The sequence below is a fragment of the Ictalurus furcatus genome, chromosome 5 (assembly GCF_023375685.1).
Source record: "Ictalurus furcatus strain D&B chromosome 5, Billie_1.0, whole genome shotgun sequence".
NCBI lineage: Eukaryota > Metazoa > Chordata > Actinopteri > Siluriformes > Ictaluridae > Ictalurus > Ictalurus furcatus.
The window spans coordinates 19759053-19783457 of record NC_071259.1 but is presented as its reverse complement, the minus strand read 5'-3'; the positions used below and the strand labels follow the sequence as shown (position 1 = coordinate 19783457).

At 39.2% G+C, this 24405-nt stretch overlaps 1 protein-coding gene across 1 annotated transcript in view; it reads left to right on the top strand.

The window, feature by feature from the left end:
• The window catches only part of magixa (MAGI family member, X-linked a), a 69455-nt gene extending 49044 nt beyond the window's left edge, over nt 1–20411 (top strand). The window contains exons 12-16 of the mRNA XM_053625072.1: nt 9335–9535; nt 11728–11804; nt 13669–13812; nt 14026–14164; nt 17635–20411. Coding sequence (XP_053481047.1) covers nt 9335–9535; nt 11728–11804; nt 13669–13812; nt 14026–14164; nt 17635–18461 — 1388 coding nt within the window. The 3' untranslated portion in view covers nt 18462–20411. The remainder of the gene's footprint in view (nt 1–9334; nt 9536–11727; nt 11805–13668; nt 13813–14025; nt 14165–17634) is intronic.
• The last annotated feature ends 3994 nt before the right edge of the window (nt 20412–24405 follow it).

Below are 24405 nucleotides of genomic sequence, written 5' to 3'. Positions count from 1 at the left end.
AGTTATTACTCTTGTTCTAGCATTCAGGCATCCTAGCCCAGGAAGTGTGTTTCAGGGAACACTGAATGTTCTCATATTCTGAATTTCAAGATTAACTTCAAGAATAACGAAAGCACTGACTACACCTTGAAACACAATACACATACAGTGCCATCCACTAATATTAGCACCCTTGGTAAATATGAACAAAGTAAATATGAAAATTAACCTTTTGATATTTTGTTCAAAACATTCACAAAAATACTCTGCTCATAGTTACCAAGGGTGCCAATATTAGTGGAGGACACCGTACATAAACACAGACATGGAAGACCATCCTGTGTGATAGTTTATTGCCATTTGGTTCTGTCGTAGCTCATTACAATCTGAGCATTTCATCATGTTACCACCTGACCTGCATAACACATACATGATTTCAGAACAGAGGATGAACTTATGGGGGTAAAATACTGACTGGTCTGGTGTAATGCAACTCAAACAGTACAGGTAAGCTCACACTCACACCTGCAACGTGCAGTTTAATACACACTAAAAAACATTCAGTGTAAGTCTCACTTTCCTTGTTTCTTCCTGAAGCAGGGATTCATGAAGGACTCGTACGTACATGCTGTCACTTGCAGGACACAAACACCTGAAGGATGCACTACATCCACATTTCCATGTAGTAAATTAGTGCTAGAGCTGTTCATGTGTATTGCCCTTTTCTGTATTTTGTACCTACATGCCTGTGTGTGTAGGTGTGGACTGCTTTACTCAACATTCTTCATCCATGTCCGACAACAGCATAAATCTTCCTTCTGCTTTAAACTCCACCATGCAGAAACTGTTCTTCACCATTGCACAACTTGTCTCCACCACACACTGGCTCAAACTGCTAACTCTGGAACGTTGTAGCACGTGTAAAGCCACACGCTTTCACATGGATAGTTAGCTGTCAGCTCAGGGAAAACCTAGCCAAGAAATAAAATCCCAGGCACTTTCAGGCGTATAAACAGTTTGAATGCAAGACACTGCATCTCTGTGGTCAGTTCATGTGAGGAAATGCCATGGAAAAACATCAGAACTGTGTTGCTGAGGAGCTTTGAAATTTCACCCCATTGTTTCTCATGTCTGCAGGAGTTTCTGATTGTTTAGTTTTGCTGATATTTTAGGACTTTGCAAGTGTTTGATCTGGAACATGCAGGTGTGTTTATTAGAAGATCCATCTACTTAAAAGATCAAAGTGTTTATGAAATGGTTTTTGTCATTATGAATTTTTTTTGGTAAGCTGGTTTAGTTGTTGTAAAATAAAGAAGATTTGGCATATTGCCTATACAAAGCCTTTAGGGTAAAAGGGTTTTCTGTAGATTGCACCAGCACCACCCATCTTGTAAAAAGAAATCTGAAACACAACTCCACATATGTACAAAACACCTTCCATTTTATACCATAGCAAGGTCTCTGACCTAAATCTCAGACTTGTATCTGTAATACCTCTGTAGATGCCGTTTGGGGTAAAGGGGGCAGTGCTTTATAAAGCTGTGCAGCTCGGTACAAGCTGGGGCAGGGCCAATTTTAGACAATGGGTTCTTTTCTGTACTCTAATTATTGCCTCCTCAACTCTTCCATTCTACATCCTGTCGTACTTATGTGTCCCATATATTATGTTAAGATATGGTGGAAACTACAGTGCTCTGAAAAAGTATTCTGATTCCTTCTGTCTTTGTGCATATCTCATACTAAATAGTTTTAGAAAAAGAAACGAATCACAACATAAAACAAAGGTAACCTGAGTAAACATTCAATACAATACAATTTTTATTACATTTTTTATTGACGCAAAAAAAAAGTTATCCAACACTTATCACCCATGTGAAAAGCTATTTACGTCTTTAAAATCTGGTTTTAGCAACAATAACTGCAACAAAACATTTCCGATAACTGGAGATAAGACTTTCATTTACTTCTAGGACTAGGATTTACTCCTATGCTTTGGATCATTGTCTTGCTGCATAATCCATTTGTGCTTGAGTTTCAACTTACAGACTGAAGACTGGACATTCTCCTTTAGGATTTTCTGGTAGAGAGCAGAATTAATGTTTTTCTCAATTAGTGCAAGTTGCCCAGGCCCTGAAGCAGCAAAGCATCCCAACACCATCACTCTGCCACCACCATGCTTGACCATAGGTATGACATTCTTTTTGTGGAATTCTGCGTTTGGTTTACGCCAAATGTAACAGGACCCCAAAGGTATGAGGATGATCAAGGTGTGTTTTGGCAAAATTCAGATGAGCCTTAATGTTCTTCTGGGTTTGCAGTGGTTTTCACCTCACCACTCTTCCATGGATGCCATTTTTGCCCAGTGTCTTTCTGATAGTGGAGTCATGAACAGGTACCTTTACTGATGCAGGAGAGGCCTGTAGGTCCTTTGATGTTGTCCTTGGGTCTTTTGTGACTTCCTGGATGAGTAGTTGCTGTGCTCTTGGAGGAATTTTGGAGGTCGGCCACTTCTGGGAAGTTTCACTACCATGCCGAGTTTTTCCACTTGGAGATAATGGCTCTCACCGTGGTTCTTTGGAGTCCCAGAGCCTTTGAAATAGCTTTGTAGTCCTTCCCAGAATTATGAATTTCAATCACCTTCTTCCTCAGCATTTCTGGAATTTCTTTCAACTTTGGCATAGTGTGTTAATGGGTAAGACCTTAGAACCAACTTCATGTTGTTGAAAAAGTTCTCTTTAAGTGTTGATTTGATTGAACAGGGTTTGCAGTAATCAGGCCTCATTGCCTCTAGTCCAGCTGAACCCAGTTATGAATGCAGTTTCATAGATTTGTGTATTATTAACTATGTGGACAAATTCATTTTCACACAGGCCCAGTTGTTATGGGATAACTTTTTTGCTTTAATAAATAACATTATCATTTAAAAACTGTATTTTGTGTTTACTCAGGTTGCCTTTGTTTTATCTTGGATTTTGTTTTAATTTCTGAAACAATTAATGAGATATACACAAAAACAGAAGAAATCAAATCCTTTTTCACAGCACTGTATTTTTATGTATTATAAAGCTGGATAACTGCTAAGCTTCCTTTAGTTTACTATTGAGTAAACTAGCTGCTATTATAACAAGGGGAAGTCCTATGGTTATCTTGGGTGCATAGTGAAATAGCTAGCAAGCTATTGGCATTTCACTCAGCTCTTTAAAAAAAAAAAACTCTGAAAAATAAAGCATTAAATAAAGTATTAGGTTATGTAGGTATTGCTAGACAAACTGATTTCTGAACCCTAGGATGGGATGTGTTCCTCAAGAGCCTTTTTTTTTTATGTCAGGTGGACCACCACAGTCACGTCCAACAAATTGTGCCTTTGAGATTACACGATCATTGAAGATCACTCTGTTATTTTAAAAATGTAGAAAAAGACCATTTCAATATTTTTATTTTAATATACATTTTTGACTAAGTTTGTTCAACTGTACAACCCATTCAGAGTTTGAAGTATACTTTATTGTCCCCGAAACTAAGTGTATTCTGGACATGTGCTGCATAGACATATAATAGATACACAGTAGTAATAATAAAAATAAATAAAAACCTATTATCAAGATAAACACTTATGAAACATTCGCACAGATGCAAAGGAATCCTTGTGTCTGTTTAATTTGCATATCGAGACTCTGTATCTTCTACCAGAGGGAAGTAGTTCATACTGTGGATACAAGAAGTGAGTTTGATCACCTAAAATCTTCTGCACCTGATTAAGAATGCATTTCTCATATAAATCTTGAGGTTTTTTTGGTTTTTTTGAGTGGTACTGTACAAGCCCTTAATGAATAATGAAATTAACATAGGTATTTAACATGAATAATATATGGATATTCTCAATAATGGACAGTGTGATGAATAATGTAGATTTTGGTCTACCCTGATAACTGTCAGCATGTAGAAAGAAGCAGGCCGCTTTCCTAACTGAGCAATCACTTGTTCTCCAACACAGTACATACATACACACTGGTTGTCATGAAAAGCCTCTGATTGTCTATACATACATTAATACACTGTATCTTGTCTTGGCAGTAACAAATTAGATATAGCTTGTCTTTCAGTTGGAGTACGTAAGGACAATATTTCAGACTACCATGTTTTAGTTCACGAAATGATCACCATCTGGCTGTTTTATCAGGTTGCAAATATGAGCTATGGAATGTAGTAAAGACAGATGGCTTTTTATACATGGAATCTTTTACATAGTGTCCAGTACTAGCATGCAAGTGCTTACGTTTAATGATGTTCATTTTATTACTTCCCAAAATAGATGGTTAAATTTGATGAGACCAATTTTTTTGTTGCTAACATAGTGCTCTTTCACTATAATAAAGTAATGCCCCATCTGCTCTTGTATTTTTAATTTGGGGATCTTGAGAGAGAGAGAGATGTGTTTCTTCTGTGAGGTTTAGAGTATGAAATATGTCTTTCTTTTATCTCATAAACTTTATTGACCGTATGGATTTCTGTGGAGCATAATCTTGCATACAGTTTGATTAGCTGTGCTACATGAATGTTTGAGAATATTTTGATATACAGTAGCTTGCTGTAAGCAATTGGTTACATTATAGCATTCTCAAGTTTTGAAATTTGTGGGCCATTCTCACAATCTGTTGCAGATGATAGGACAATCAGGTCAAAGTAAATCTAAACATGAGCCTTTACTGTTAGAATCGGAGGCCTGGGCATTGTTCAAATCTAGGGCCCAATTGATATATCTGTTATGCAATAAAATTAACATTCTAAAAGTTTATCAGTAGCTTATCAACGAAAATCACACTGTGAAAGCAATGATATTGTCTCTGCAAACTATATGGGTTTAGCGATGTGATACTACTTATTTATGTCTGCTGAAAAGCCACATATCACATAAACCATTATTTATTAATATTACCTTTTGCAAATAGCAGACCGTTGAAGTTTTTCTAATTAAGTCATTAATGTTACTCCACACGTCATATTGGTTAAAGCATATGGATTGAGCTGCCAGTGTATGTAAGAACATGTTGCATCTAAACATTGTGTGAATAAACTTCGAGCATGCCAACTCTGTGTGAATCACATGGACTGCTCATCAACTTATAACGTATTAAAATAGACATTTTTACGGAGTTATTATGTGTTTGTATAGTGATCAAACCCTAATTTAAACATAATAGGCTTACAATTAAGGAAATTGCTGTAATATTTACTCCTATTTTAGTCCCATGTACTGACCACTGACATGTTAAAGACGTCTGTTTGTGCAAAAATATACCAAACTTAATTGCAGATAAAACGTCTATCTGCAAAATTTAGATCAGAACAAATCAATTAATCAGTCAGTCCTGCAACTGGGACTTAGAACTTTGCAGCTTTGTGCTTGTGGTAACCAAAGAGTAATTTTTACTATCAAAGAGTGTTGCTGGTTCTGGAGGTATGAGCCCAGGTTAGCAGGTAAGCACAAAGATTGGTGGGGGCATAGCTCTTAATTGGAGGGCATTGGGCAGGAGCAGGGCTATCTAACAGCACTGGATGCACTTAAAGATTACATTGTGGATGTGTATGGGATTAAATTTGTGCCAAGCGTATTGAATGTAACTTTTCAAGAAATGAACAAAAATATACAACGAGATAGAAGAAAAACAGTCTGAAATGGAACTCAGTGGCAAAAAATTTAACATGGTCTTCAAATAAAGAGCATTCTTTGTTAATAATTTTCTAAGCTTCATTTGTGCTAATCATTGTTTATGAATGCGCTGCCAGAGTTTTCATTTACGCTCCACATGTTTGCGTTCACCACTCTGGCACGAACCTCTAGTGTGGGCGGGATTAACAGCAATTTACTCTCATTGGCTAGTGAGATTGGCGAACATAAACTTAGGGAGCGTAAACGAAAACTCTGGCAGCGCATAAACATGATTAGCAAAAACGAAGCTTGGAGAACTGTAAACAAAGAGTGCTGTTTATTTGAAAACTATGTTCAATTTTTGCCACTGATTTCAATGTTTTCCATTTCAGAGTCTTTTTCTTCTTTCTCATTGTATATTTTTTGTTCGTTTCTTGAAAAGTTACGTTCAATACTTTTGGCTCAAATTTAATCCCATAGATGTGCCTGGATAGGGAGTGTGGGAAAATGAAAATCTCATCAATGTATGGAATAAAATATTATTTGTAGGGAGACAAATGTCTCTGAGTACAACATTAAGAAAGGCCTGGAAGACAGAGGGTTTATTGGTATCTTTAGATTACTGTGTTTTGGTTTAGATGACAATAATCTATGCAGAGACGAAGATGCCCTTCCTGCTTTCGTACGAAGACGAACCCTGCAGATGCAGCAAGGCGATGTATCTTTGCTGCAAAGCCTGAGCAATATATTGTTCCATGGCCTTGTTTTCTTTGGTAGTTAGAGGGTGGATAGATGCATGATCAGAATGAGAAAGCAGGTCTAAAGGTGCCTGTGGTGGTAGGATGCATACGATCCAAGGATTGTCCTTTCTTGGGTGGTTTCTGGGCTCTGTACAGATCATAAGACTACATACTGTATATTGATTGTTGAAGGACACAGGCAGTTCTCAGAAAGGAGACCACGCTGTGATTCCTTGTTCAGTCCAAGCCAGGGTTCGTCAAGGACAACATAGTTTTTAGGGTTTAGCATGACCCGTAACATCTTCACCAAGCAGATGAGTGCATCTAGTGACAGATGACAGTCATGGCAATCCAACTTGCAAATCAGTCCCTTTTTAGGTCTTAGTTAAACTCAGCGATGAGTACAGGCTCCTTTTATCTGCTTCCATCTGCTAATATGCAAAACACTAGGGTTTTCACAGCTGCTGATCTTTAACCTTGCTTGAGGTACATGATATCTTCACCTGCTTTTTTGCCATTGGTTGGCTGATATACCATGTTGCAAAACATCTTAAGTAGACAGACTCAAGTGGAGCAATGTATCAGACAAACCAAAGTGCTAGACAATACTCAGAAATGTGAGGAAATAGTGTGAACTAGTCAGGCGATCAGCAAACAGGCATAAACTAAACAAGACTAAATCAGCAGCTTGTTCAAGACAGGCATATAACAAAGGCTTTTCAAATCCTCGCAGACACAGTGCTGGAGCAATGAGAGTCCTGGTTCTTTAAAAGGAGTAGTGTGATTGCAAATAGTTGAGTTCTGTTAGTAATCAGGTGACTTTAAAGCGGGACAGGAGCTTAACTGGAGGTCAACTTCAATCAAATAATTGCCCTTCACCTTACTGTCAGGAGATTGTGATTTTGAATCAGGGCATGCTTGCTTGTTATTTGGGGTAAATCAGGGCCTAGATGTAAAATGTTAAAAATGGTATTCAGGACATCATTATATACACTGCAGTCTAAAAGTCTGAGCCTACAACCAAGAACTGATTCAATCATTTATCAAAAACTAATCTAAAGTTTGGGTGATTTTATTTATTTTTTAATAATTCATTTACAGCTTGTACATGTTGATGATTATCTTGTCAAAATTGTGTTAGCTTTTCTCTTGGGGTGCCGGGACATTTATTTGTACTGGACTGGAGATTTTTGGATCCTTCAGAATAGCAATCCGTGGTTGTACTTTTTTAATTGAATTTCTGGTCTTCAGACTAAATCCAGTTCTTAATAGTAAATATGAGAAAAGTGTGTCTAGTGTTGTTTGCATCTGGGAATGCTTGTGTTTCTATTTTATTTTCATGCAGCTTCTCACTGGCCGATTGCATTTGTTGGACTGAAACAGGAAAGTGAGAACTGCTTGAACGATACGCTACATTGTGCCGACACCTGTCAGAAACGCTGTATTACGCTATCACACCTTTCACTTGTTGCCTCTCAAAAGGAGGATTGAATTGCTTATTTGGATCAAGTTCTCACCAGCCTCCCTCCCTTGCTGCAGCGGAATCAACTTACAAATAAGCCAAACACTTTATAGGACTCAAGACACTACATGCACACCACACATACTGTAACAAATTTCTATCTGAAGAAGTTAAATATCCAGTACTGTGTGTGTGAAATGTGTTGTGATTCAGTTGCCATGAGCTCAAGCTTCACTTCATGGCATAATCGGACACACACACAGCCTGCACTCTATTATTAAATCTTTCATCAATTATTAGCAGCACTGTCACTATGTGTGGCCTCTTTGGTGGTTGATGGAACTATTTTGGACCATCCTTGCTTAATATTGATTATGTATGCATGTCCTCATAGAAGGAAAGAGGGGGGCCGCAATAGATCCTTTAACCCTCATGTTCCATTCTCTGCTTAGCAGTGCATGCCCCATGGAGCCAGGTCAAGAGTGCAAAAGCAAAGATGGGGCGGATGCGACAGGCACTAATGTAATCTTTTTGTTTGATCTTTGTGACTCTTTTTAAAAGATGTTTTATGTTCATATAAAGCTTGATATTAGCCTATTAGCATATTAGCCTCTTTGTGCTGCACTAGTAAAAATATAAAATGGGTCATTTTGACCCCAACAGAATATAATTGTTAAACCTGAGAACAGGTTTGTATTGAATAATTTCATTTTGCTATATAATTACTAGCAGTAATCATGGAGGAAATGAATGTATATTGCATAGCTGCTTAAAGTGCAATAATACATTTACAAATGCAGTACATCTGCATAGCAGCCACATTAAAAAATATATTTTGCTCTATAAAACCCAACAAAATAAGTGTTTCTGTGCATCCAAAATCATGTACCTACAGTTATTCCTACGGCATTCGATTCAGTACCTACTGCTCGACCGTTGATGCACTACGTATGTACAATCCGCAATATTGGCATTGTCATGTGACCTACACCTATAAAAAAAAAAAATTAAAAAAATTAAAAAAAAAAAGCTGATGCGCTGCCTTCCACCATTTTTTATTCTGACAGCTCTTACATGCTAGTCCTGTTGGCTTATGGGATAGGGTGGTTCCATACTGCAGAATATCGTGGGAAGCAGTAGGTCATCCGAGTGTTTCTCGCCTACTGTTTTATGAATACTGAGAATCCAGACATACCCCTTTGGCGTACTGCTTTTCGCCTACTATATATTAGGGTAATGGGTATATTCAGACACGGCTATTGTCTGATAGTAAAGTTGTAAAGGACTTGTGTTATAATCTTGAACTCCTTTATTTGAAGGGCTTTCATAATACAGACTGATTTAAACAATAATCCTTTATACGCATGTTGAAAGTAACATTCCATGGAAGACAAGGTATACACACTGAGCAGTTTGGCACATTAACACTAATTCAGGATTGTCTCTCTCTCTCTCTCTCTCTCTCTCGTTCTCTCTCTCTGTCCTCCCTCTGCCTCTCTCCAGCATCGTCGCTGTTCTCTCACAGGTTTGTGACTGTGCGGAGGGGCAGTCCAGCAGCACGCAGCGGTCAGATCCAGCAGGGTGATCATCTGGAGGCAGCGGAGGGCCGCTCTGTGCTCACACTGCCTCACAGAGAGCTGGCACAGATCCTGCGGCGAGCAGGAAACACACTCCGCCTCACCATCATCCCGCGCTCCAACAACAGTATGCCTACCTTTCTTGTTCTGTTCAATACTTATCAGTGCATGATACAGGATCTCCTTTGATTAGCAGTACACTTATAGTTTTAACTTTAGCATCTTATCCTTGTTTGTGGAAATTTCATTTAGATTCATTTTTAAATCACAAAGCGCTACTGTTGGCATGCGTGTACATACTGTCATGTGGGGGAAAAAAAATAAGTACACCCCATGGAAATTGTTGTTATTTTTGACATATTTGGACAAGCAAACATTTGATCCTCTTTGAAACAGTGCCTATTAATAAAGGTGATTATCAAATGACACACAAAATTGAAATTTTGCAGGTATTTCCACAATTTAAATGAACAAAAAAAACACCCAGATCCGTCACATGGAAAAAGTAAGTACACCCCTACATTTATCACACCTTCAAATCCATAAAATTAGAATCACGTGTTCAAGATTGGGTTCCAGTGATTAGAACCTGCTTAGGGAGTGCAGGTGGAACCTGTCTTATTTATGCCCCTCTCATATCTAGTGTCTGGTGCTCCCTTTATTATTGAGGTGTGTGGTGTCATCATGCCAAGATCTAAAGAGTTCTGTAAGGCCTTCAGAATAAAGGTTGTGGATGCATATGAGTCTGGCAAGGGATTTAAAATGATCTCCAAATTATTTGAAACACATCATTCCAATGTAAGGAAAATCATCTACAAATGGCACAGATTTAAAACGACTGCCAATTTGTCCAGGACTGGCCGTCCCAGCAAATTCAGCCCAAGAGCAGATCGTCTGATGCAAAAAGAAGTCTCCAAGAAACCCAAAATTTCATCACAGCCAGTAAGTTTTGTAACTGTTGGTGTTAAAGTGCATGCTTCTACAATCAGAAAGAGACTGCACAAATTTGACCTGCATGTGAGGCATGCCAGGAAAAAGCCTTTGCAAGACTGCAGTCTGCCAGTGAGCATATAGGCAAAGACCAGGTCTTTTGGAATAATGTGCTCTGAACAGACGAATCAAAGACAGAGTTGTTTGGCCACAGTAACAGTAGACATGTTTGGTGATGACCAAAGACAGCTTTTCAGGAGAAGCACCTCATACCAACTGTGAAGCACGGTGGTGGAAATGTTATGGTTTGGGGTTGCTTCACTTCCTCAGGGACTGGACAGCTTGCATTCATTGATTCAACTATGAATTCTGCATCGTATCAAAGAGTGCTTGAAGATAATGTGAAGCCATCTGTCCAAAAGTCGAAGTTGAACCGAAAGTGGACCTTTCAACAGGATAATGACTTTAAGCACACTAGCAAATCCACCAAGGAATGGCTCAAAAAGAAGAAATGGAGGGTTATGGAATGGCCTAGTCAAAGCCCGGATTTGAATCCCATTGAAATGTTGTGGGGGAATTTGAAATGGGCTGTACATGCAAGAAAACCTTCAAACATCTTACAGCTGAAAGAATATTGTATGGAAGAGTGGTCAAAAATTCCAGCAAGCCTGGTGGAAATTTATGCAAAACACCTACAAGAAGTTATTTCTGCTAAGGGGGGGCAATACTAGCTTCTGAATCCAAGGGTGTACTTATATTTTTCCACAGAAGAATATCACATCTATTGCTTTTTTTGCAAATTTTCTTTATGGTTTTGTTCAAGTGTATCAACTTTATTAACTGGCACTGTTTCAAAGATGATCAAATGTTTGCTTGTCCAAATATGTAGAAGAAAAAAAAAGACAATTTCCATGGGGTGTACTTATTTTTTCACATGTCTGTAAATGTAAAGAATGTGACAAGAACTAGAATCACCTTTCTGTTCTATACTTTCAGGTAACAATGACCAAATCTGTGAAACATTTATTTGATTTTAAACAATACAATCTTGTTCATTAGGGAAATTGAGCTAAGTATATGATGCTTTGTGTCGAATAAATGTGTATTGCTCCAACTTCAAAATGGGTCATCTTGTCTCAAAAAGAACAGAAGATAAACAGTAAACGCAAGTAATGTTTGGCAGTGGCAAGGTTTGCTTTGTTGCATCTAATCTTTGTACTTCCGATTAGATTGTTTATAAATTCTGTGTCTCAGGGCAGCTGTTTGTAGACCAGCGTGTCCTCCAGAGGGCACCAGTGCATCATTTGTTAATTTTTTTTTCTTTTCATGACATTTATTTTTTCTCTTTCTCTCTCTCTCTCTCTCTCTCTCTCTCTCTCTCTCTTTTAGATGCCTCCAACCTGACAGAGTACACAGACTTTGATGCAGATAACAAGTTAAGAAAAGGGCACATAGCCAAACAAAAGGTGACTTTCTTATGTCTTATGTTTCTTATGGCTTGGAAACCATGATATCATAAATATATTATTATTATCATAAATATATTATTATAGCAGTTAGTATCATTTCAGTTGGCGAGGTACCTAGTAACCGTTATTTCTCAGAGACCAGAGGACACAAAAACGAATCACATTTTTTAGATTTCAAATATAACACATATTGGCTTAGAGGCTATATATTACAATGGGTGTGGATTAATTAACAAGGGGCTTTCCTTTTAGAACAGGCAGATGTCATGTCAGTGCAGTCAACTACACCTCCCATCACCCCTAGTAATTTACATGACATGCTCACATGCCTCACTGATTACTCACACCTGTTTTGTTTCATTAATTAGCAGCACTGTTCTGGTTGCTGTGGCTGCATCTGAATATCCCTACTACCCTACTAGACGGTAGGCAAAAAGCAGTACGCCAAAGAATTAGTATATCCGAATTCTCAGTATTCATAAAACAGTAGGCGAGAAATACCCGGATGACCTACTGCTTCCGCCGAGATTCTGCAGTATGGCAATAATGGAAACTGTGGATACTATTCTATCCCATAATGCAACGGGACTGGGGCAGAAGAGCTGTCAGAATCTGCACCGTATAGTACGTCCGGATTGTATTCATGCTTACCACTTATACGGATCAGTACGTAGTGTATCAACGGCCGAGCAGTAGGTACTGAATCGAATGCAGTAGGTACTGTCACAGTATGCGAATTCGGATGCAGCCAGTGTTTCGTCGTCAAAGCTTTTATCCTGCATAACCTCTATTGTATATAGTCTCCTGCGCGTTTTGTTTCACCTTGCTCTTGCCCTCGTTTTTGCTTTATGTTTGTTTCCATACAGGATTCTTGTTTCTATTTTTGTTTGTGAATTTTGGATTTCCTTTAATAAGTAGAAGATGCACTTGTACTGTATCCGCCTCTCTTATCTGACAGCAGACGTCTAGGGCGACTGCTGAAGATTGCGACTAACTTGCCGTAGTCGAGCAGTTTTTTGCTAATTCCCATTCTAATAAGTTATATTATTCTGACCTCATGATTTTAAAACAGTTTTTCCTTAGCACTGGCTAGGAGCGAACACAGATACGTTATATGGCCAAAAGTTTGTGGACACCTAACCATCACACCCATATGTGGTTCTTCCCAAAACTGTAGCTTCAAAGTAGGAAGCACACAGTTGTATAGAATGTCTTTGTATGTTGTACAGTAGCGTTACAATTTCCCTTCAGTGGAACTAAGAGGCCCAAACATGTTCCAGCATGGCAATGCCCCTGTACACAAAGTGAGATCCATTAAGAGTGGTTGGAGTGGAAGAACTTGAATGGCCAGCACAGAGCGCTGACCTCAACCCCACTGAACACCTTTGGGATGAACTGGAACTCTGACTGCACACCAGGCCTGGCATCAGTGCCTGACCTCACTAATGCTCTTGTCACTGAATGGGCAAATCCCCACAGGCATGCTCCAAAATCTATTGGAAGAGTGGAGGTAATTTTAACAGCAAAGGGGGCACTAAATCTGGAATGGGATATCCAAAAAGCACATATGGGTGTGATGGTCAGAGGTCCACAAGCCTTTTTTCCATATAATGTAAAGTTACCAAAGCCCACCACTAGGAGCAGTAAGGAGCATCTACACTATCACATTACAATCACTGATTTTAAATTTGAGACATTACAAATCCAGAGGCATGCTGGTTTAATAGTATTTAGAAGGCTTTAAATATGAGCAATATTGGATATGGAATTTCATTAGGATAGTTTAGTTCACCTTTCACCACTATTATTATCTCTTTCACATTTCCCTCTTTGTCCTAACTCTTTTTCTTTTTTCCATCAGGACCCACGGTATTACAGTGTGGACCTGGAGAGAGGCCCGACTGGGTTTGGCTTCAGTTTGAGAGGGGGAAGCGAGTACAACATGGGACTCTATGTGTTGGGGTTGATGGAGGGAGGACCAGCATCCCGCAGCCAAAAAATACAGGTGGACAAACGCACAGAAAAATCCTTTCTGACACGTTCTGTACATACCGTTACGGACTTTGTGCTTAACACAGCCTGGAGCACATCTCTGATTACAGTAAATTCTCACGGTGTAATCCAGCACAGGATAGCATGGCTTACCTTTGTGGCAGGTGGTGTTTGCTCACTAATTTACTCAGTAAATTGTTCAGTAAGGCCTGTCTTATGGTTTTAGGTGAGTGATCAGCTGGTGGAGATTAACGGGGACAGCACAGTAGGCATGACGCATAGCCAAGCCGTGGAACAGATCCGCAAAGGAGGACACCGCATCCACCTGGTCCTGAAGAGAGGAAACGGATACGTACCCGACTACGGTAAGGAGAAAGGGACATGTGTAGGCTTTCTTTCACAGCTGACTGATTCATTTTGCTCTTGGGATTTCGATACTCTTCTTTGGTCTTAGCTTGTGTGGAGGGAATCTCTCTGTTCACTTCCAGCACGATGGGCAACTTTCTGTTCACCTTTTCCTAACTATGCTTTGGGATTTTTCTTCTTTGTCTTGTCTGTTTTTCCCTTTTTTTTTTTTTTTATTTCTATCGGTCTTCCATGCGGCTGTCATTCCCCCCCCCCTCCCCCTTCTCTCTCCTTCTTTTTCTTTCTCTCTCTGTCCCTCAGTGGAGCTTTCCAGCTTATCGCTCTGCATGACCAACTCCAAACAGGGCGAGCCTTGCTTCTATGTCATCGGCCGGACCGAAAACACACGGTTGGTAGCTGTTCCTATTAGTTTTGCCTGTCTTTTATTTTTTATTTGAGGTTTCTTTAGGTTCACATTTGTGTTTTGGCTCTTTTCTTTTCTTCCCTGCCTATTGTCTTTAAGTGACTGCTAGAGTTAACCTTTCACCTTCATCTTACACATTCTGTACACTCATTGACACCATTCACTTTAACAGTAGACGGACGTACCAAGTAGTCATTTTAAGGACTTAAGTCTCAGGGAATTTCAGTCCGTCATTGCTTACTAATTAGGTTAATGTTAGTCCAGTGGAAATTCAATATGCATATACAAAGTCGGGGTACTGTCACTCAAGTCAAGTCAAGTGTGTTTTTTTTTTTTTTATTGTCATTCCCCTATAAAGCTTGTATACATTGGAACAAAATGTCATTTCTTCAGGACCATGGTGCAAATAGACACAGCATGTGAGACGAGTGCAGGACAGTTAATACACAGAACAATAAATACATAAGAACATGAGTTGTAAACTGTTTCTTAGTTTAGCAGCAATAGGTACATGTGAAGTATAGCATTAATTAATGCCCTTCCATCTTCAGTGTAAATTGGTCTGTTTTAATCTTGGGTAATGCATGCATAATGTTTCACCTTCAGTCACACCAATCACAAGGCTGATGACGCTTGTCCCAACCAATTAGCATTTATCCAAACTTTCCATAGATGCTTGAACTGTCTCTTCGTGTCTGAACATCCTAGCAAGTGAAAGCTGACTTAGCAAGAGCAGTCTGCTGTGATCATTCTGTAACTCTCTAGGTTGGTACATGTAGAATTCCAATTCTACCTGCTTGCAGCACTCTGTTTGTTTGATCATACGGTGTAGCAGGTGAGAATCTCACAGAGTGTTGCCATTTATGCATGCTTATTCAAATATTAGGCCATGCATGGATGGTTTGCAGGTCGATCTGATCAGTGTTATCAGCAGGTTTTGTTTTATGATATTTCTGTCTTGTTTTTAGGGGCCCAAGTGCACCATTTTACATTTTGACCGGCCAACAATATGGATGCTGAGAATAAATTCATTGTTAGGACTTTGTCCATGCAGTCGATAGGAATTTCTTGAACATTCTCCACTAGGGAGAGCTGCAAATAATACCTGAATAACAGTTGAAATTTGGTACGATTTTTCTTGGAGATGTCTCTAAATATACCTAAATAACAGTTGGCCCAACCAACATTCATGGCTGCCAGAAGTTAATTATACAGTGACTGCTTACTAAATTTAAGAAAATCCTGCTACATGAGATGTGTCTGAGGGGACACATACCAAGTTTGTAGCATGTACAACCCCGATACCAAAATAGTTGGGACACAGTGTAAAATGTAAATAAAAACAGAATGCAATGATTTGCAAATTTCATAAACCCATATGTTATTCACAGTAGAACATAGAAAACATGTCAAATGTTTAAACTGAGTAAATAAGGTCATTTGGAATTACATCTCAAAAAAGTTGGTACAGGGCAACAAAAGGCTGGAAAAGTAAGTGTTGCTAAAATGAAACAGCTGGAGGAACATTTTGCAACTAATTAGATTCATTTTCAACAGGTCAGTAACATGATTGGGTATAAAAAAAAAAAAAGAAGAGTATTTTAGAGAGTCTCTCAGAAGTTAAGATGGGATAGAATCTGGATGTTGCTCTAAAATCTGTATATACCTTTCAGCATTGATGGGGCCTTCCCAGATGTGCAAGCTGCCCATTCCATAGGCACTAATGCACCCCCATACCATCAGAGATGCAGGCTTTTGAACTGAGCGCTTATTTAAAAAATAAAATTTAAAAAAAACGCGTGGTCCCTCTCCTCTTTAGTCCTCTTTAGTTTAGAGGACGTGGTGTCCATGGTTTTGAAAAAGAATGCCAAATTTCGATTTATCTGACCACAGAACAGTTTTCCACTCAGTCCATTTTAAATGAGCTTTGTGCCAGAGAAGATGGCAGCATTTCTGGATCATGTTCACATGTGGCTTCTTCTTTGCATGATAGAGCTTTATCCAGCATTTGTGGATGGCACGGTGAACTGTGTTCACAGACACTGAGTTCTGGAGGTGTTTCTGAGCTCATGCAGTGATTTCCATTACAGAATCATGCCTGTTTTTAATGTGTGCCGCCTGAGGGCCCGAAGATCACGGGCATACAATATTGATTTTCACCCTTGTCCCTTGTGCACAGAGATTTCTCCAGATTCTCTGAATCTTTTGATGATATTATGTACTGTAGATCATGAGATATTCATAGTCTTCGCAATTTTACGTTGAGGAACATTATTCTAAAATTGCTCCAAAATATGTAGACTCAGTTTTTCTCAGATTGGTGAACCTCTGCCCATCTTTACTTCTGAAAGACTCTCCAAGATACTCTTTTATACCCAATCATGTTACTGACCTGTTGTCAATTAACCTCCAGCTGTTTCTTTTTAGTAACACTTTTCCAGCCTTTTGTTGTCCTGTCCCAACTTTTTTGAGATGTGTTGTGGCCATCAAATTCAAAATTACCTTATTTTTTCCTTAAAATGGTACATTTCCTCAGTTTAAACATTTGATATCTTTTCTATGTGCTATTGTGAATAACAGATGGGTTTCTGAGATTTGCAAATCATTGCATTCTGTTTTTATTTACATTTTACACAGCGTCCCAACTCTTTTGGAATTTGGGTTGTATATCAAGTGTATGCCAGGTAGGGTTTCGATCACAATGATTGTTGCTTGATGCTATATCTTTTATTGACATTTTTCTGAATTTCGATATAGAACTCATTTTTAACTCAAAAGTAATACAAAAAGTGTTACACTCTGGTCCCTAGAACTTATTAAACACATATGACTTGTTATTTATATAGCATGTGGAAGTATTATGGTATGCAGCAGGTGTGTTGTCCAAAAACAGTGGATTCTCCATTCAGCAAAGTGAAAAGGAGATGAATGAAAGCTCTTTTTACTCATTTGTCTGCTCACCTCACGTTCATTCCAGTCTACAATGCCTATTTGTTTAGACACTATAGCATGAGCTCTCATATGGTCAACTGAGTGTATGTCTTTTCAAATCTACATCTCTCTCAGGCCATGAAGGTGGAGCAGCCTCCCCCTCCTCCTTCCACTCTGAGGAACCAGGTGAGAGTGGAGTGGCTTTCTCCTTGCCAAGAATCATTGAGAAAGGGGTGGACAGAGAGGCAGAGAGACGAAAGGGGCGGAGAAAAGGAGGCAGCAGCCGAGGAGGAGCAGAGGAGGAGAGGAGAGGCACTCCTGAGATTGAGCGGGCTTCGGGTGACTTGGTTAGCATCACAGCGAGCTCCCACTCAGGGAGGAAGAGAGAGAGAGAGAAACCAACCCAGAGTACAACCAAAAAGGCTCCAAGAAGTACAGAGGGGGAGGTAGAGGATGTGCAGCAAAGAGAGAGGAGGGAGAAGGAGAAGAGGAGGAGTTCAGGAGGCAGAAGGAGCAGAGTGAAAACTGGAACAGAAGAGAGGGAACAGGAAGAGGAAAGGGAGCGGTCAGATTCAAGAGGGAGGAGGGGGAGAGATGAAAAGAAGGAGGGAAAAAGGAAGGGAAAAATAGAAAACAACAATGATGTCCCTGAGGGTGCAGAAGAGGTCACTGGGGTCACACAGAAAGCACCCTTCTCCTTCCTCATGTCTCTGGATGACGAAGGTAATCTTTCTGACGCCGACTCTGCACTCAGTTTTTCGGAAGTCAGCGTGTCTGCAGCTAGCATTTCGTTTGCAGGGGCACAGTGGCCCCTTGACCCCAGAGACCTCAGCAACTCCCATGAGATCCCTGACACCCCAAACCTCACCCCGGGCCCATGGCTCGTCCCCAGCCCCCATAAACTCTCTCAGGTCTTAGAAGGAAACCGGCTGAGCCAACATTCAGGAGGCCTGTGGTTCTGAAAAGCTTATTCTCTCTGAACTCTCTCTCTCTCATACACACAGACACACACACACACACACACACACACACACACACGCATGTCATTTTCAGACCAGCACACCGCCATCATCCTACCAGCCCTCCAGCCCACCTTGAAAAACCCCACACCTGTGTTCACATTTTCAAGAAGAGCCGCTCAATTGCAACCAGTGCCCATGTCTGCAGTCCAGGCAAACTGAAATTACCATCACCCAGAGGTCAGCGAAACAGAAGGAGAGAGCATGCTGCCATCATGGCATGGTTCTGATCGGTTGCTAACCTGCAAGGCAAACCCATATGCGTGTATGTATTCATAGTGTTGTTCATAGCATGTACAAGTTTATTTTTTAATCTGGTCATTTTGACATTTTTTTTCTTTTTTATTTTGATATTTTATTTTCTTATGAATGCATTAAGATTCTATTACAGAAAAAAAAGAGGAAGATTTATTTAAGATCTGTATTAGCTGCTTGCTTTTCTGTGACCAGACTGTAACCCTCTCCCCCACTGGGTGTGTCGATCTAGCTGTCCGTGCTGGGGAAAGGACGGGGAAAGAACTGTTTTATTACGAGGCTAGCGAGCCATCTCAGACTTCTCCAGGTGCCTTCTGCTTCTTTAGCTGGTGTTTACCAAAAAAAAAAAAAAAGGAATCTATATAATATAATATTTAAAAAAAAAATTCTCAAATGAAGAAAATATTTAATGAAGTAGCAAAGTAGAGAGTGTGCAATTAAGCATTCTTCTGCCTCTTGAACTATAAACCTTTGCAAGACTCAGTACACAAGACAGAGGACAAAAAAAAAATAAATTCTGCACACATTCTGCAACCGGTCAGCGAGTCATTACAAGTGCCTCATGTGATTATTCCTTTACGTGAAACACTAGACTTCTCTTAAGAGGTCTGTGTGAATTCAGGATCCCAGAGCTTTTGTTTCTCATGTTTCTCACATTTGTGTTTAGAACTGGCGTTTCAAGGCCGTTCCAGATTCCCAGCACATTTTCAAAATCGCAGAAAAAGAAACCAAGGCCAATGAGATCCCATTTGCTCAGCCCTCCTCCAGTCTGCATCAAGACCGCTGTTACCACATCTGTCACTCACTCTCTAGCTTCATCTGTTGATCCCTCGTTTCAGGAGATTAAAAAAAGGGCATTTTGATACTGGTCTTCTATGCATTTTGTAAGACTTACTGATCAAAATTGCAGAGGCGTTTGTTTTGGTTTTCTTTTTTTTCCTCCTTTTTCTACTGAGGCCTAGATTGGGAATATTATGTACTATCGAAGCGCAGGTGGGATGATTGCTGGGATGTGACTGGCGTGGAACGTAAGAGATTTTCTGAGGTGATCTAGTGTCAGACGTACTGCAGCACCAGCTTATGCATCTCTCTTTACCTCTGACTGTCTAAGCAATAAGAGGCCATCTCCGTGTTTTCCGTTTCAGTATACGCAGCGTAACTTTATGCCCAAAAATATTCACAACAGAGCAGTATTTCAAGTAATTGATTTAAAAAAAAAAAAAAAAAAAAAAAAAAAAAAAAAAAAAAGGACAAGCATTTCATAATGCATTTGTGAGATTTAGAACACTGGTAGATGCTTATGCAGGATATGTCTTCTTATTCATGCTGTATGTAATAGCATGTGATAAGCATATATCGAGTTAAAAGGAGTCCAAACGTATTATAAGAATATAAGTAAAGTTTAAGTTCATTTACCTAATGGAGACCTTATCCAGCCTACATGTCCACTTTGTATTTGATACCTAAAAGGGCAAAACGTAACAAAACCCTCCATCGTGTTTGTGTTGAATTGGGATGAATTGTTAATGTTTGGTAACGTTTTTCATGTCGGAGAGACGGTACTGTAGCAGATGCTTCTTGTAAAGCAAAGACTATTGTACATAAAGAGAAATCCCAGAAAACTTGTAGGCTTTACACCAGAACAACGTTATAAATCCTAGTCTGATTTCTCAGCCACCAACATATCAGAAATACTATATGTAGCACAGAATATAATATCCTTCAAGGTATGTTTACAATAACAACTTATTATTAAACCCAGGCACACGAAAACAGGCTAAAAGTTCCAACTTCTTCCGTGATGTAATATGATGTTCGGCAAAAAAAGATTGAAAATATTTCAAAGTTGCATGACTGATAGATGTACTCTACGAGCATCACAATGTAGAAACATTTGTTTTTATTGTCCTGACCCCCCTTGTTTTTGAATTTTGTTTGTTTTTTTGGTTTTTTTTGACACTTTTGTCATAATGTAATGTGGTGAAATGTGAAATGCTTTTTAGTGGCCCTCTTACCCCTCGAAAAGAAAACTTAGCATGGTCGCACCCTAGTGCTTTTTGTAGCAAACAAGTTAACAGGCTCCTTGCTTTAGCTCCCTCCTTCACTCTAAAACCAAGGCAAATAGTCACCCACAGTGCCAATATACATATAAGTATGCAATCCAGAAGAACAGTTTTGAACAGCATGCCCAATAATCACCATCAAAAAGGTGTCGGTTTATTTCAGCCAGTAACCCATTAGATGCAGTGTAGGTAAAATAAAATAAAAAAATTAATAATAAAATAAAAAAAATTGAGATTGTCTTACAAGAAGGAGCCATAATATGAGCCAGTCATTGTATTTAACAAACGGTGCCATGTTTTGATACTATAACTTCTGAGGTCAGTCTACGCGCAGTGCTAGTGCACTATTGAAATGCTAATTAACGATGTCATCCTCGTTCCCTTTGAATAAAGGAATAAGGCCTTTGTTCTTGTATGTTTTTGTAAGTGTTGACAGTTGATATGTGACAGTTAAGGTTCAGCTTTGAATTTCAACTTGAATTTATTACATTAGCCTTGTTAAGGAATCAGCCATTGTACAGAAGAAAAAAAAAAAAAGTAAACACATTGCTTCTCCCCACTAGCGTATATATATATATATATATATATATATATATATATATATATATATATATATATATATATATATACTGTAGACAGTAGTTAGAGGAGCAGCTGGACAGCTAGGAGAAAGATGACTGAAGGAGAGGGCACGGCCGGCAAAGCAGCACGTTTCTGCGACGCTTTCTTGTTTTCACATAGTCCACCACTCAAAACCGTCGCAGGAGTGTACATGCTTTTGGACATGCTTCCAGTGGCATGCCGCTCGCAGCCAAAATAGACGTGTATTGCGCCCTGACGTGCGTGAGTGCTGCTGCACCACTTGCCATGTGTAGCTGGTTTAAAAAAGCTACAATGATGAATGCTTCTGGCTCGAAATAAACTCAGAGATTAAGGATGTAACAACACGATCATGGGTTGTATGGCGAGAAACAAATTAGTCAGTGTAAATGAGCTTTTTGGGGTTATAAACATACCATCCCAAAGTAGGGATGCACCGAGAGTTCCACCACCGCCTGCAAATGAATGGTGCTGACAGGTTTTTTGGACTGATGAACACAGTTTTCACTTTTAAGACTGAGTACAACAACAGGTTATTTACAAACAATTTGTTGTTGCAGTTAGTCTTGAGAATTTAATAATACATCACTGACATGTTCATGCAGTGAATCAGTTTGTTTGCTGTTGCTCAAAACAGTGGATCCAGGCTGGTAACCCTGAATCTCTTTTTCCTGTTTTAGAAGATATGCGTGCACCATTTCACACACACACACACACACACACACACACACACACGTGCACACACACTACGTTACATTTTCCGACGCTACCTGATCCGTACTGCACATGCCAATGATGAATACTTATTTGTATTTGCATGTGTTTTTTGCAGTGCTGGATTTTTTTAAAATGCTACCTGCTATGCAAATGATCAGTGATGTTATTTCATCACCACGTACTGCTTCGGTTAATTATTTTAAATTATTCCAAAGCATAAATTAAAAGGGTAATTAATTAAAGTAAGTCCTGCAATGGTTGAGAAAGTAAACTGATTAAAAAAAAATAATAATAAATTAAAAATAAATAAATAAATAAATGAAAACCTGGCACTTGTTTTTGTTTCAGTCCAGTGTGTCCTGAGACTGGACTTATTTTCGGTGCATCACTACCTCTAAGATGTAGAAGGCTTGATTAGACTAAAATACTTGCATGCTTGATATAGCACACCGCTCCTGGTTATATCCTAAACCACAGTCATTACTATAACCCTAGCCAGAAATATATCAATATATTCCTCCACAACTACTGCCCTCTCCTTTGTTTTCTTTCTTCTGCTTCAGTTAAACAGGAAGAAAATGTAGGCAGATTTTTTTTTTAGTATTGTTATAATTTTTTTTATTTGTTAACCAGGTCTCGGATTCCCTCCTCCTGACTTGAAGCCGAACAAGTAGCCACTGTTCTAAAGCTGCAGTTGTGCAGCAGGAACTTTGACTATATCTGAGGGTGTGTACATAGCAGTCCATATGATACTTAATAGTACAGATGTACAGGTTTTTATTCGTTGCTCTTGATATGTATGAAGATAATTGTATTGTTTTTGAATGCATCAACAGGGAGTTTTGAATTATGAACAATGAAATAATGACATGCAGTTACCACAATAAAGTGATTAAACTGAAACGAGTCGCTCATGTTCACTGAGTCATCCTTATGTGTTTTGCTAAATATGATTTTTCTAAACTGCTTCCAACAGAACGGTTACCTTTTACATTTGCAGCATTTGGCAGATGCCCTTATCCAGACCGACTTAGATTTATCTCATTTATACATTTGAGCAGTTGAGGGTTAAGGGCCTTGCTCAAGGGCCCAACAGTGGTAGCTTGGCGGTGCTGGGGTTTGAACTCATGATCTTCTATAGACATATTAGCTAGGAGTAAATGTTACATTTTTACTTATATTTTTAAATCTTACATGCAGTTATATTCCAACCCACAAATGAAATGTATATCACATTATCCTTAGTACATGCGTACATGTTTTTCATTGTAATACTACAGAGAAATTTTCTCTCAGAAACTGTCCGGAACAAATCCTAGCATAAGAACTTCTTATTAGCATTATCGCCTGCATGACCAGAGTGTGCGTTCTCAATTTCACCTCGTTGTAATTTCATTCAGAGGTTGTTGAATCTGTTTAATTTCATACTCGTACGCACAAACAGACAGCTTGTGGGAGATGTTTAACTCCCACACAAAGTAATATATAGTCTCCCTCCCACACATCAGTCGTGTTACTGCAGGGACACATCTTCTCTTTAGAAAGAAATGCTCGGGAGTCCTTGTTCACACACACACATGCACACACTCTGTGCCATCCATCCATCCATCCATCCATCCATTTTCTGTACAGTTTATCCTATGCTCTGCTTACTGAACCTAATTTCCACCAGACAACAATGAATAAAAAATGTTTAATAATCTTGTTCCACGTGATTTGTCTAACCCCAGATAAGTAAGGCTAAGATGCATAAAAATGCAATTCATTTCATTTGCAGCCGAGCAAATGGAGTGAATCGCAAGGGAATTGCCTGTAACCTGCAGTGGTAGCTACACAAAAACAATCTCTAACCTTTTAACACAGGTGTGTCAAATGGAGGCAAGAGCTGCTGAAGTAGCTGCTTGAGTTTACTGCAAAAGAAAAGTAGCTCAGAATCCTAATATTATGGATCATTTTCCCCTATTATTAACATGTTGTTTTAATCATTTTCAGTGGAGCTGTGATAAAGGTATTTTATGGCAACCTTGTTAATGTGGAAAGACTGTTCGGGGGTCAAGCTCGCTTTAAAAAGATCAAATAACAAATTAGTGTCATCAGCGCTCCTACTGCTGTCGGACATCCACCTGAAAAGCACGAACGTGTCACGTTTACCAGTTGATGATAATGAGTGTTTTATTGGGCACGTATACATTACAGCACAGTGAAATTCTTTTCTTCGCAGGGTCAGAGCGCAGGGTCAGCCATGATACGGC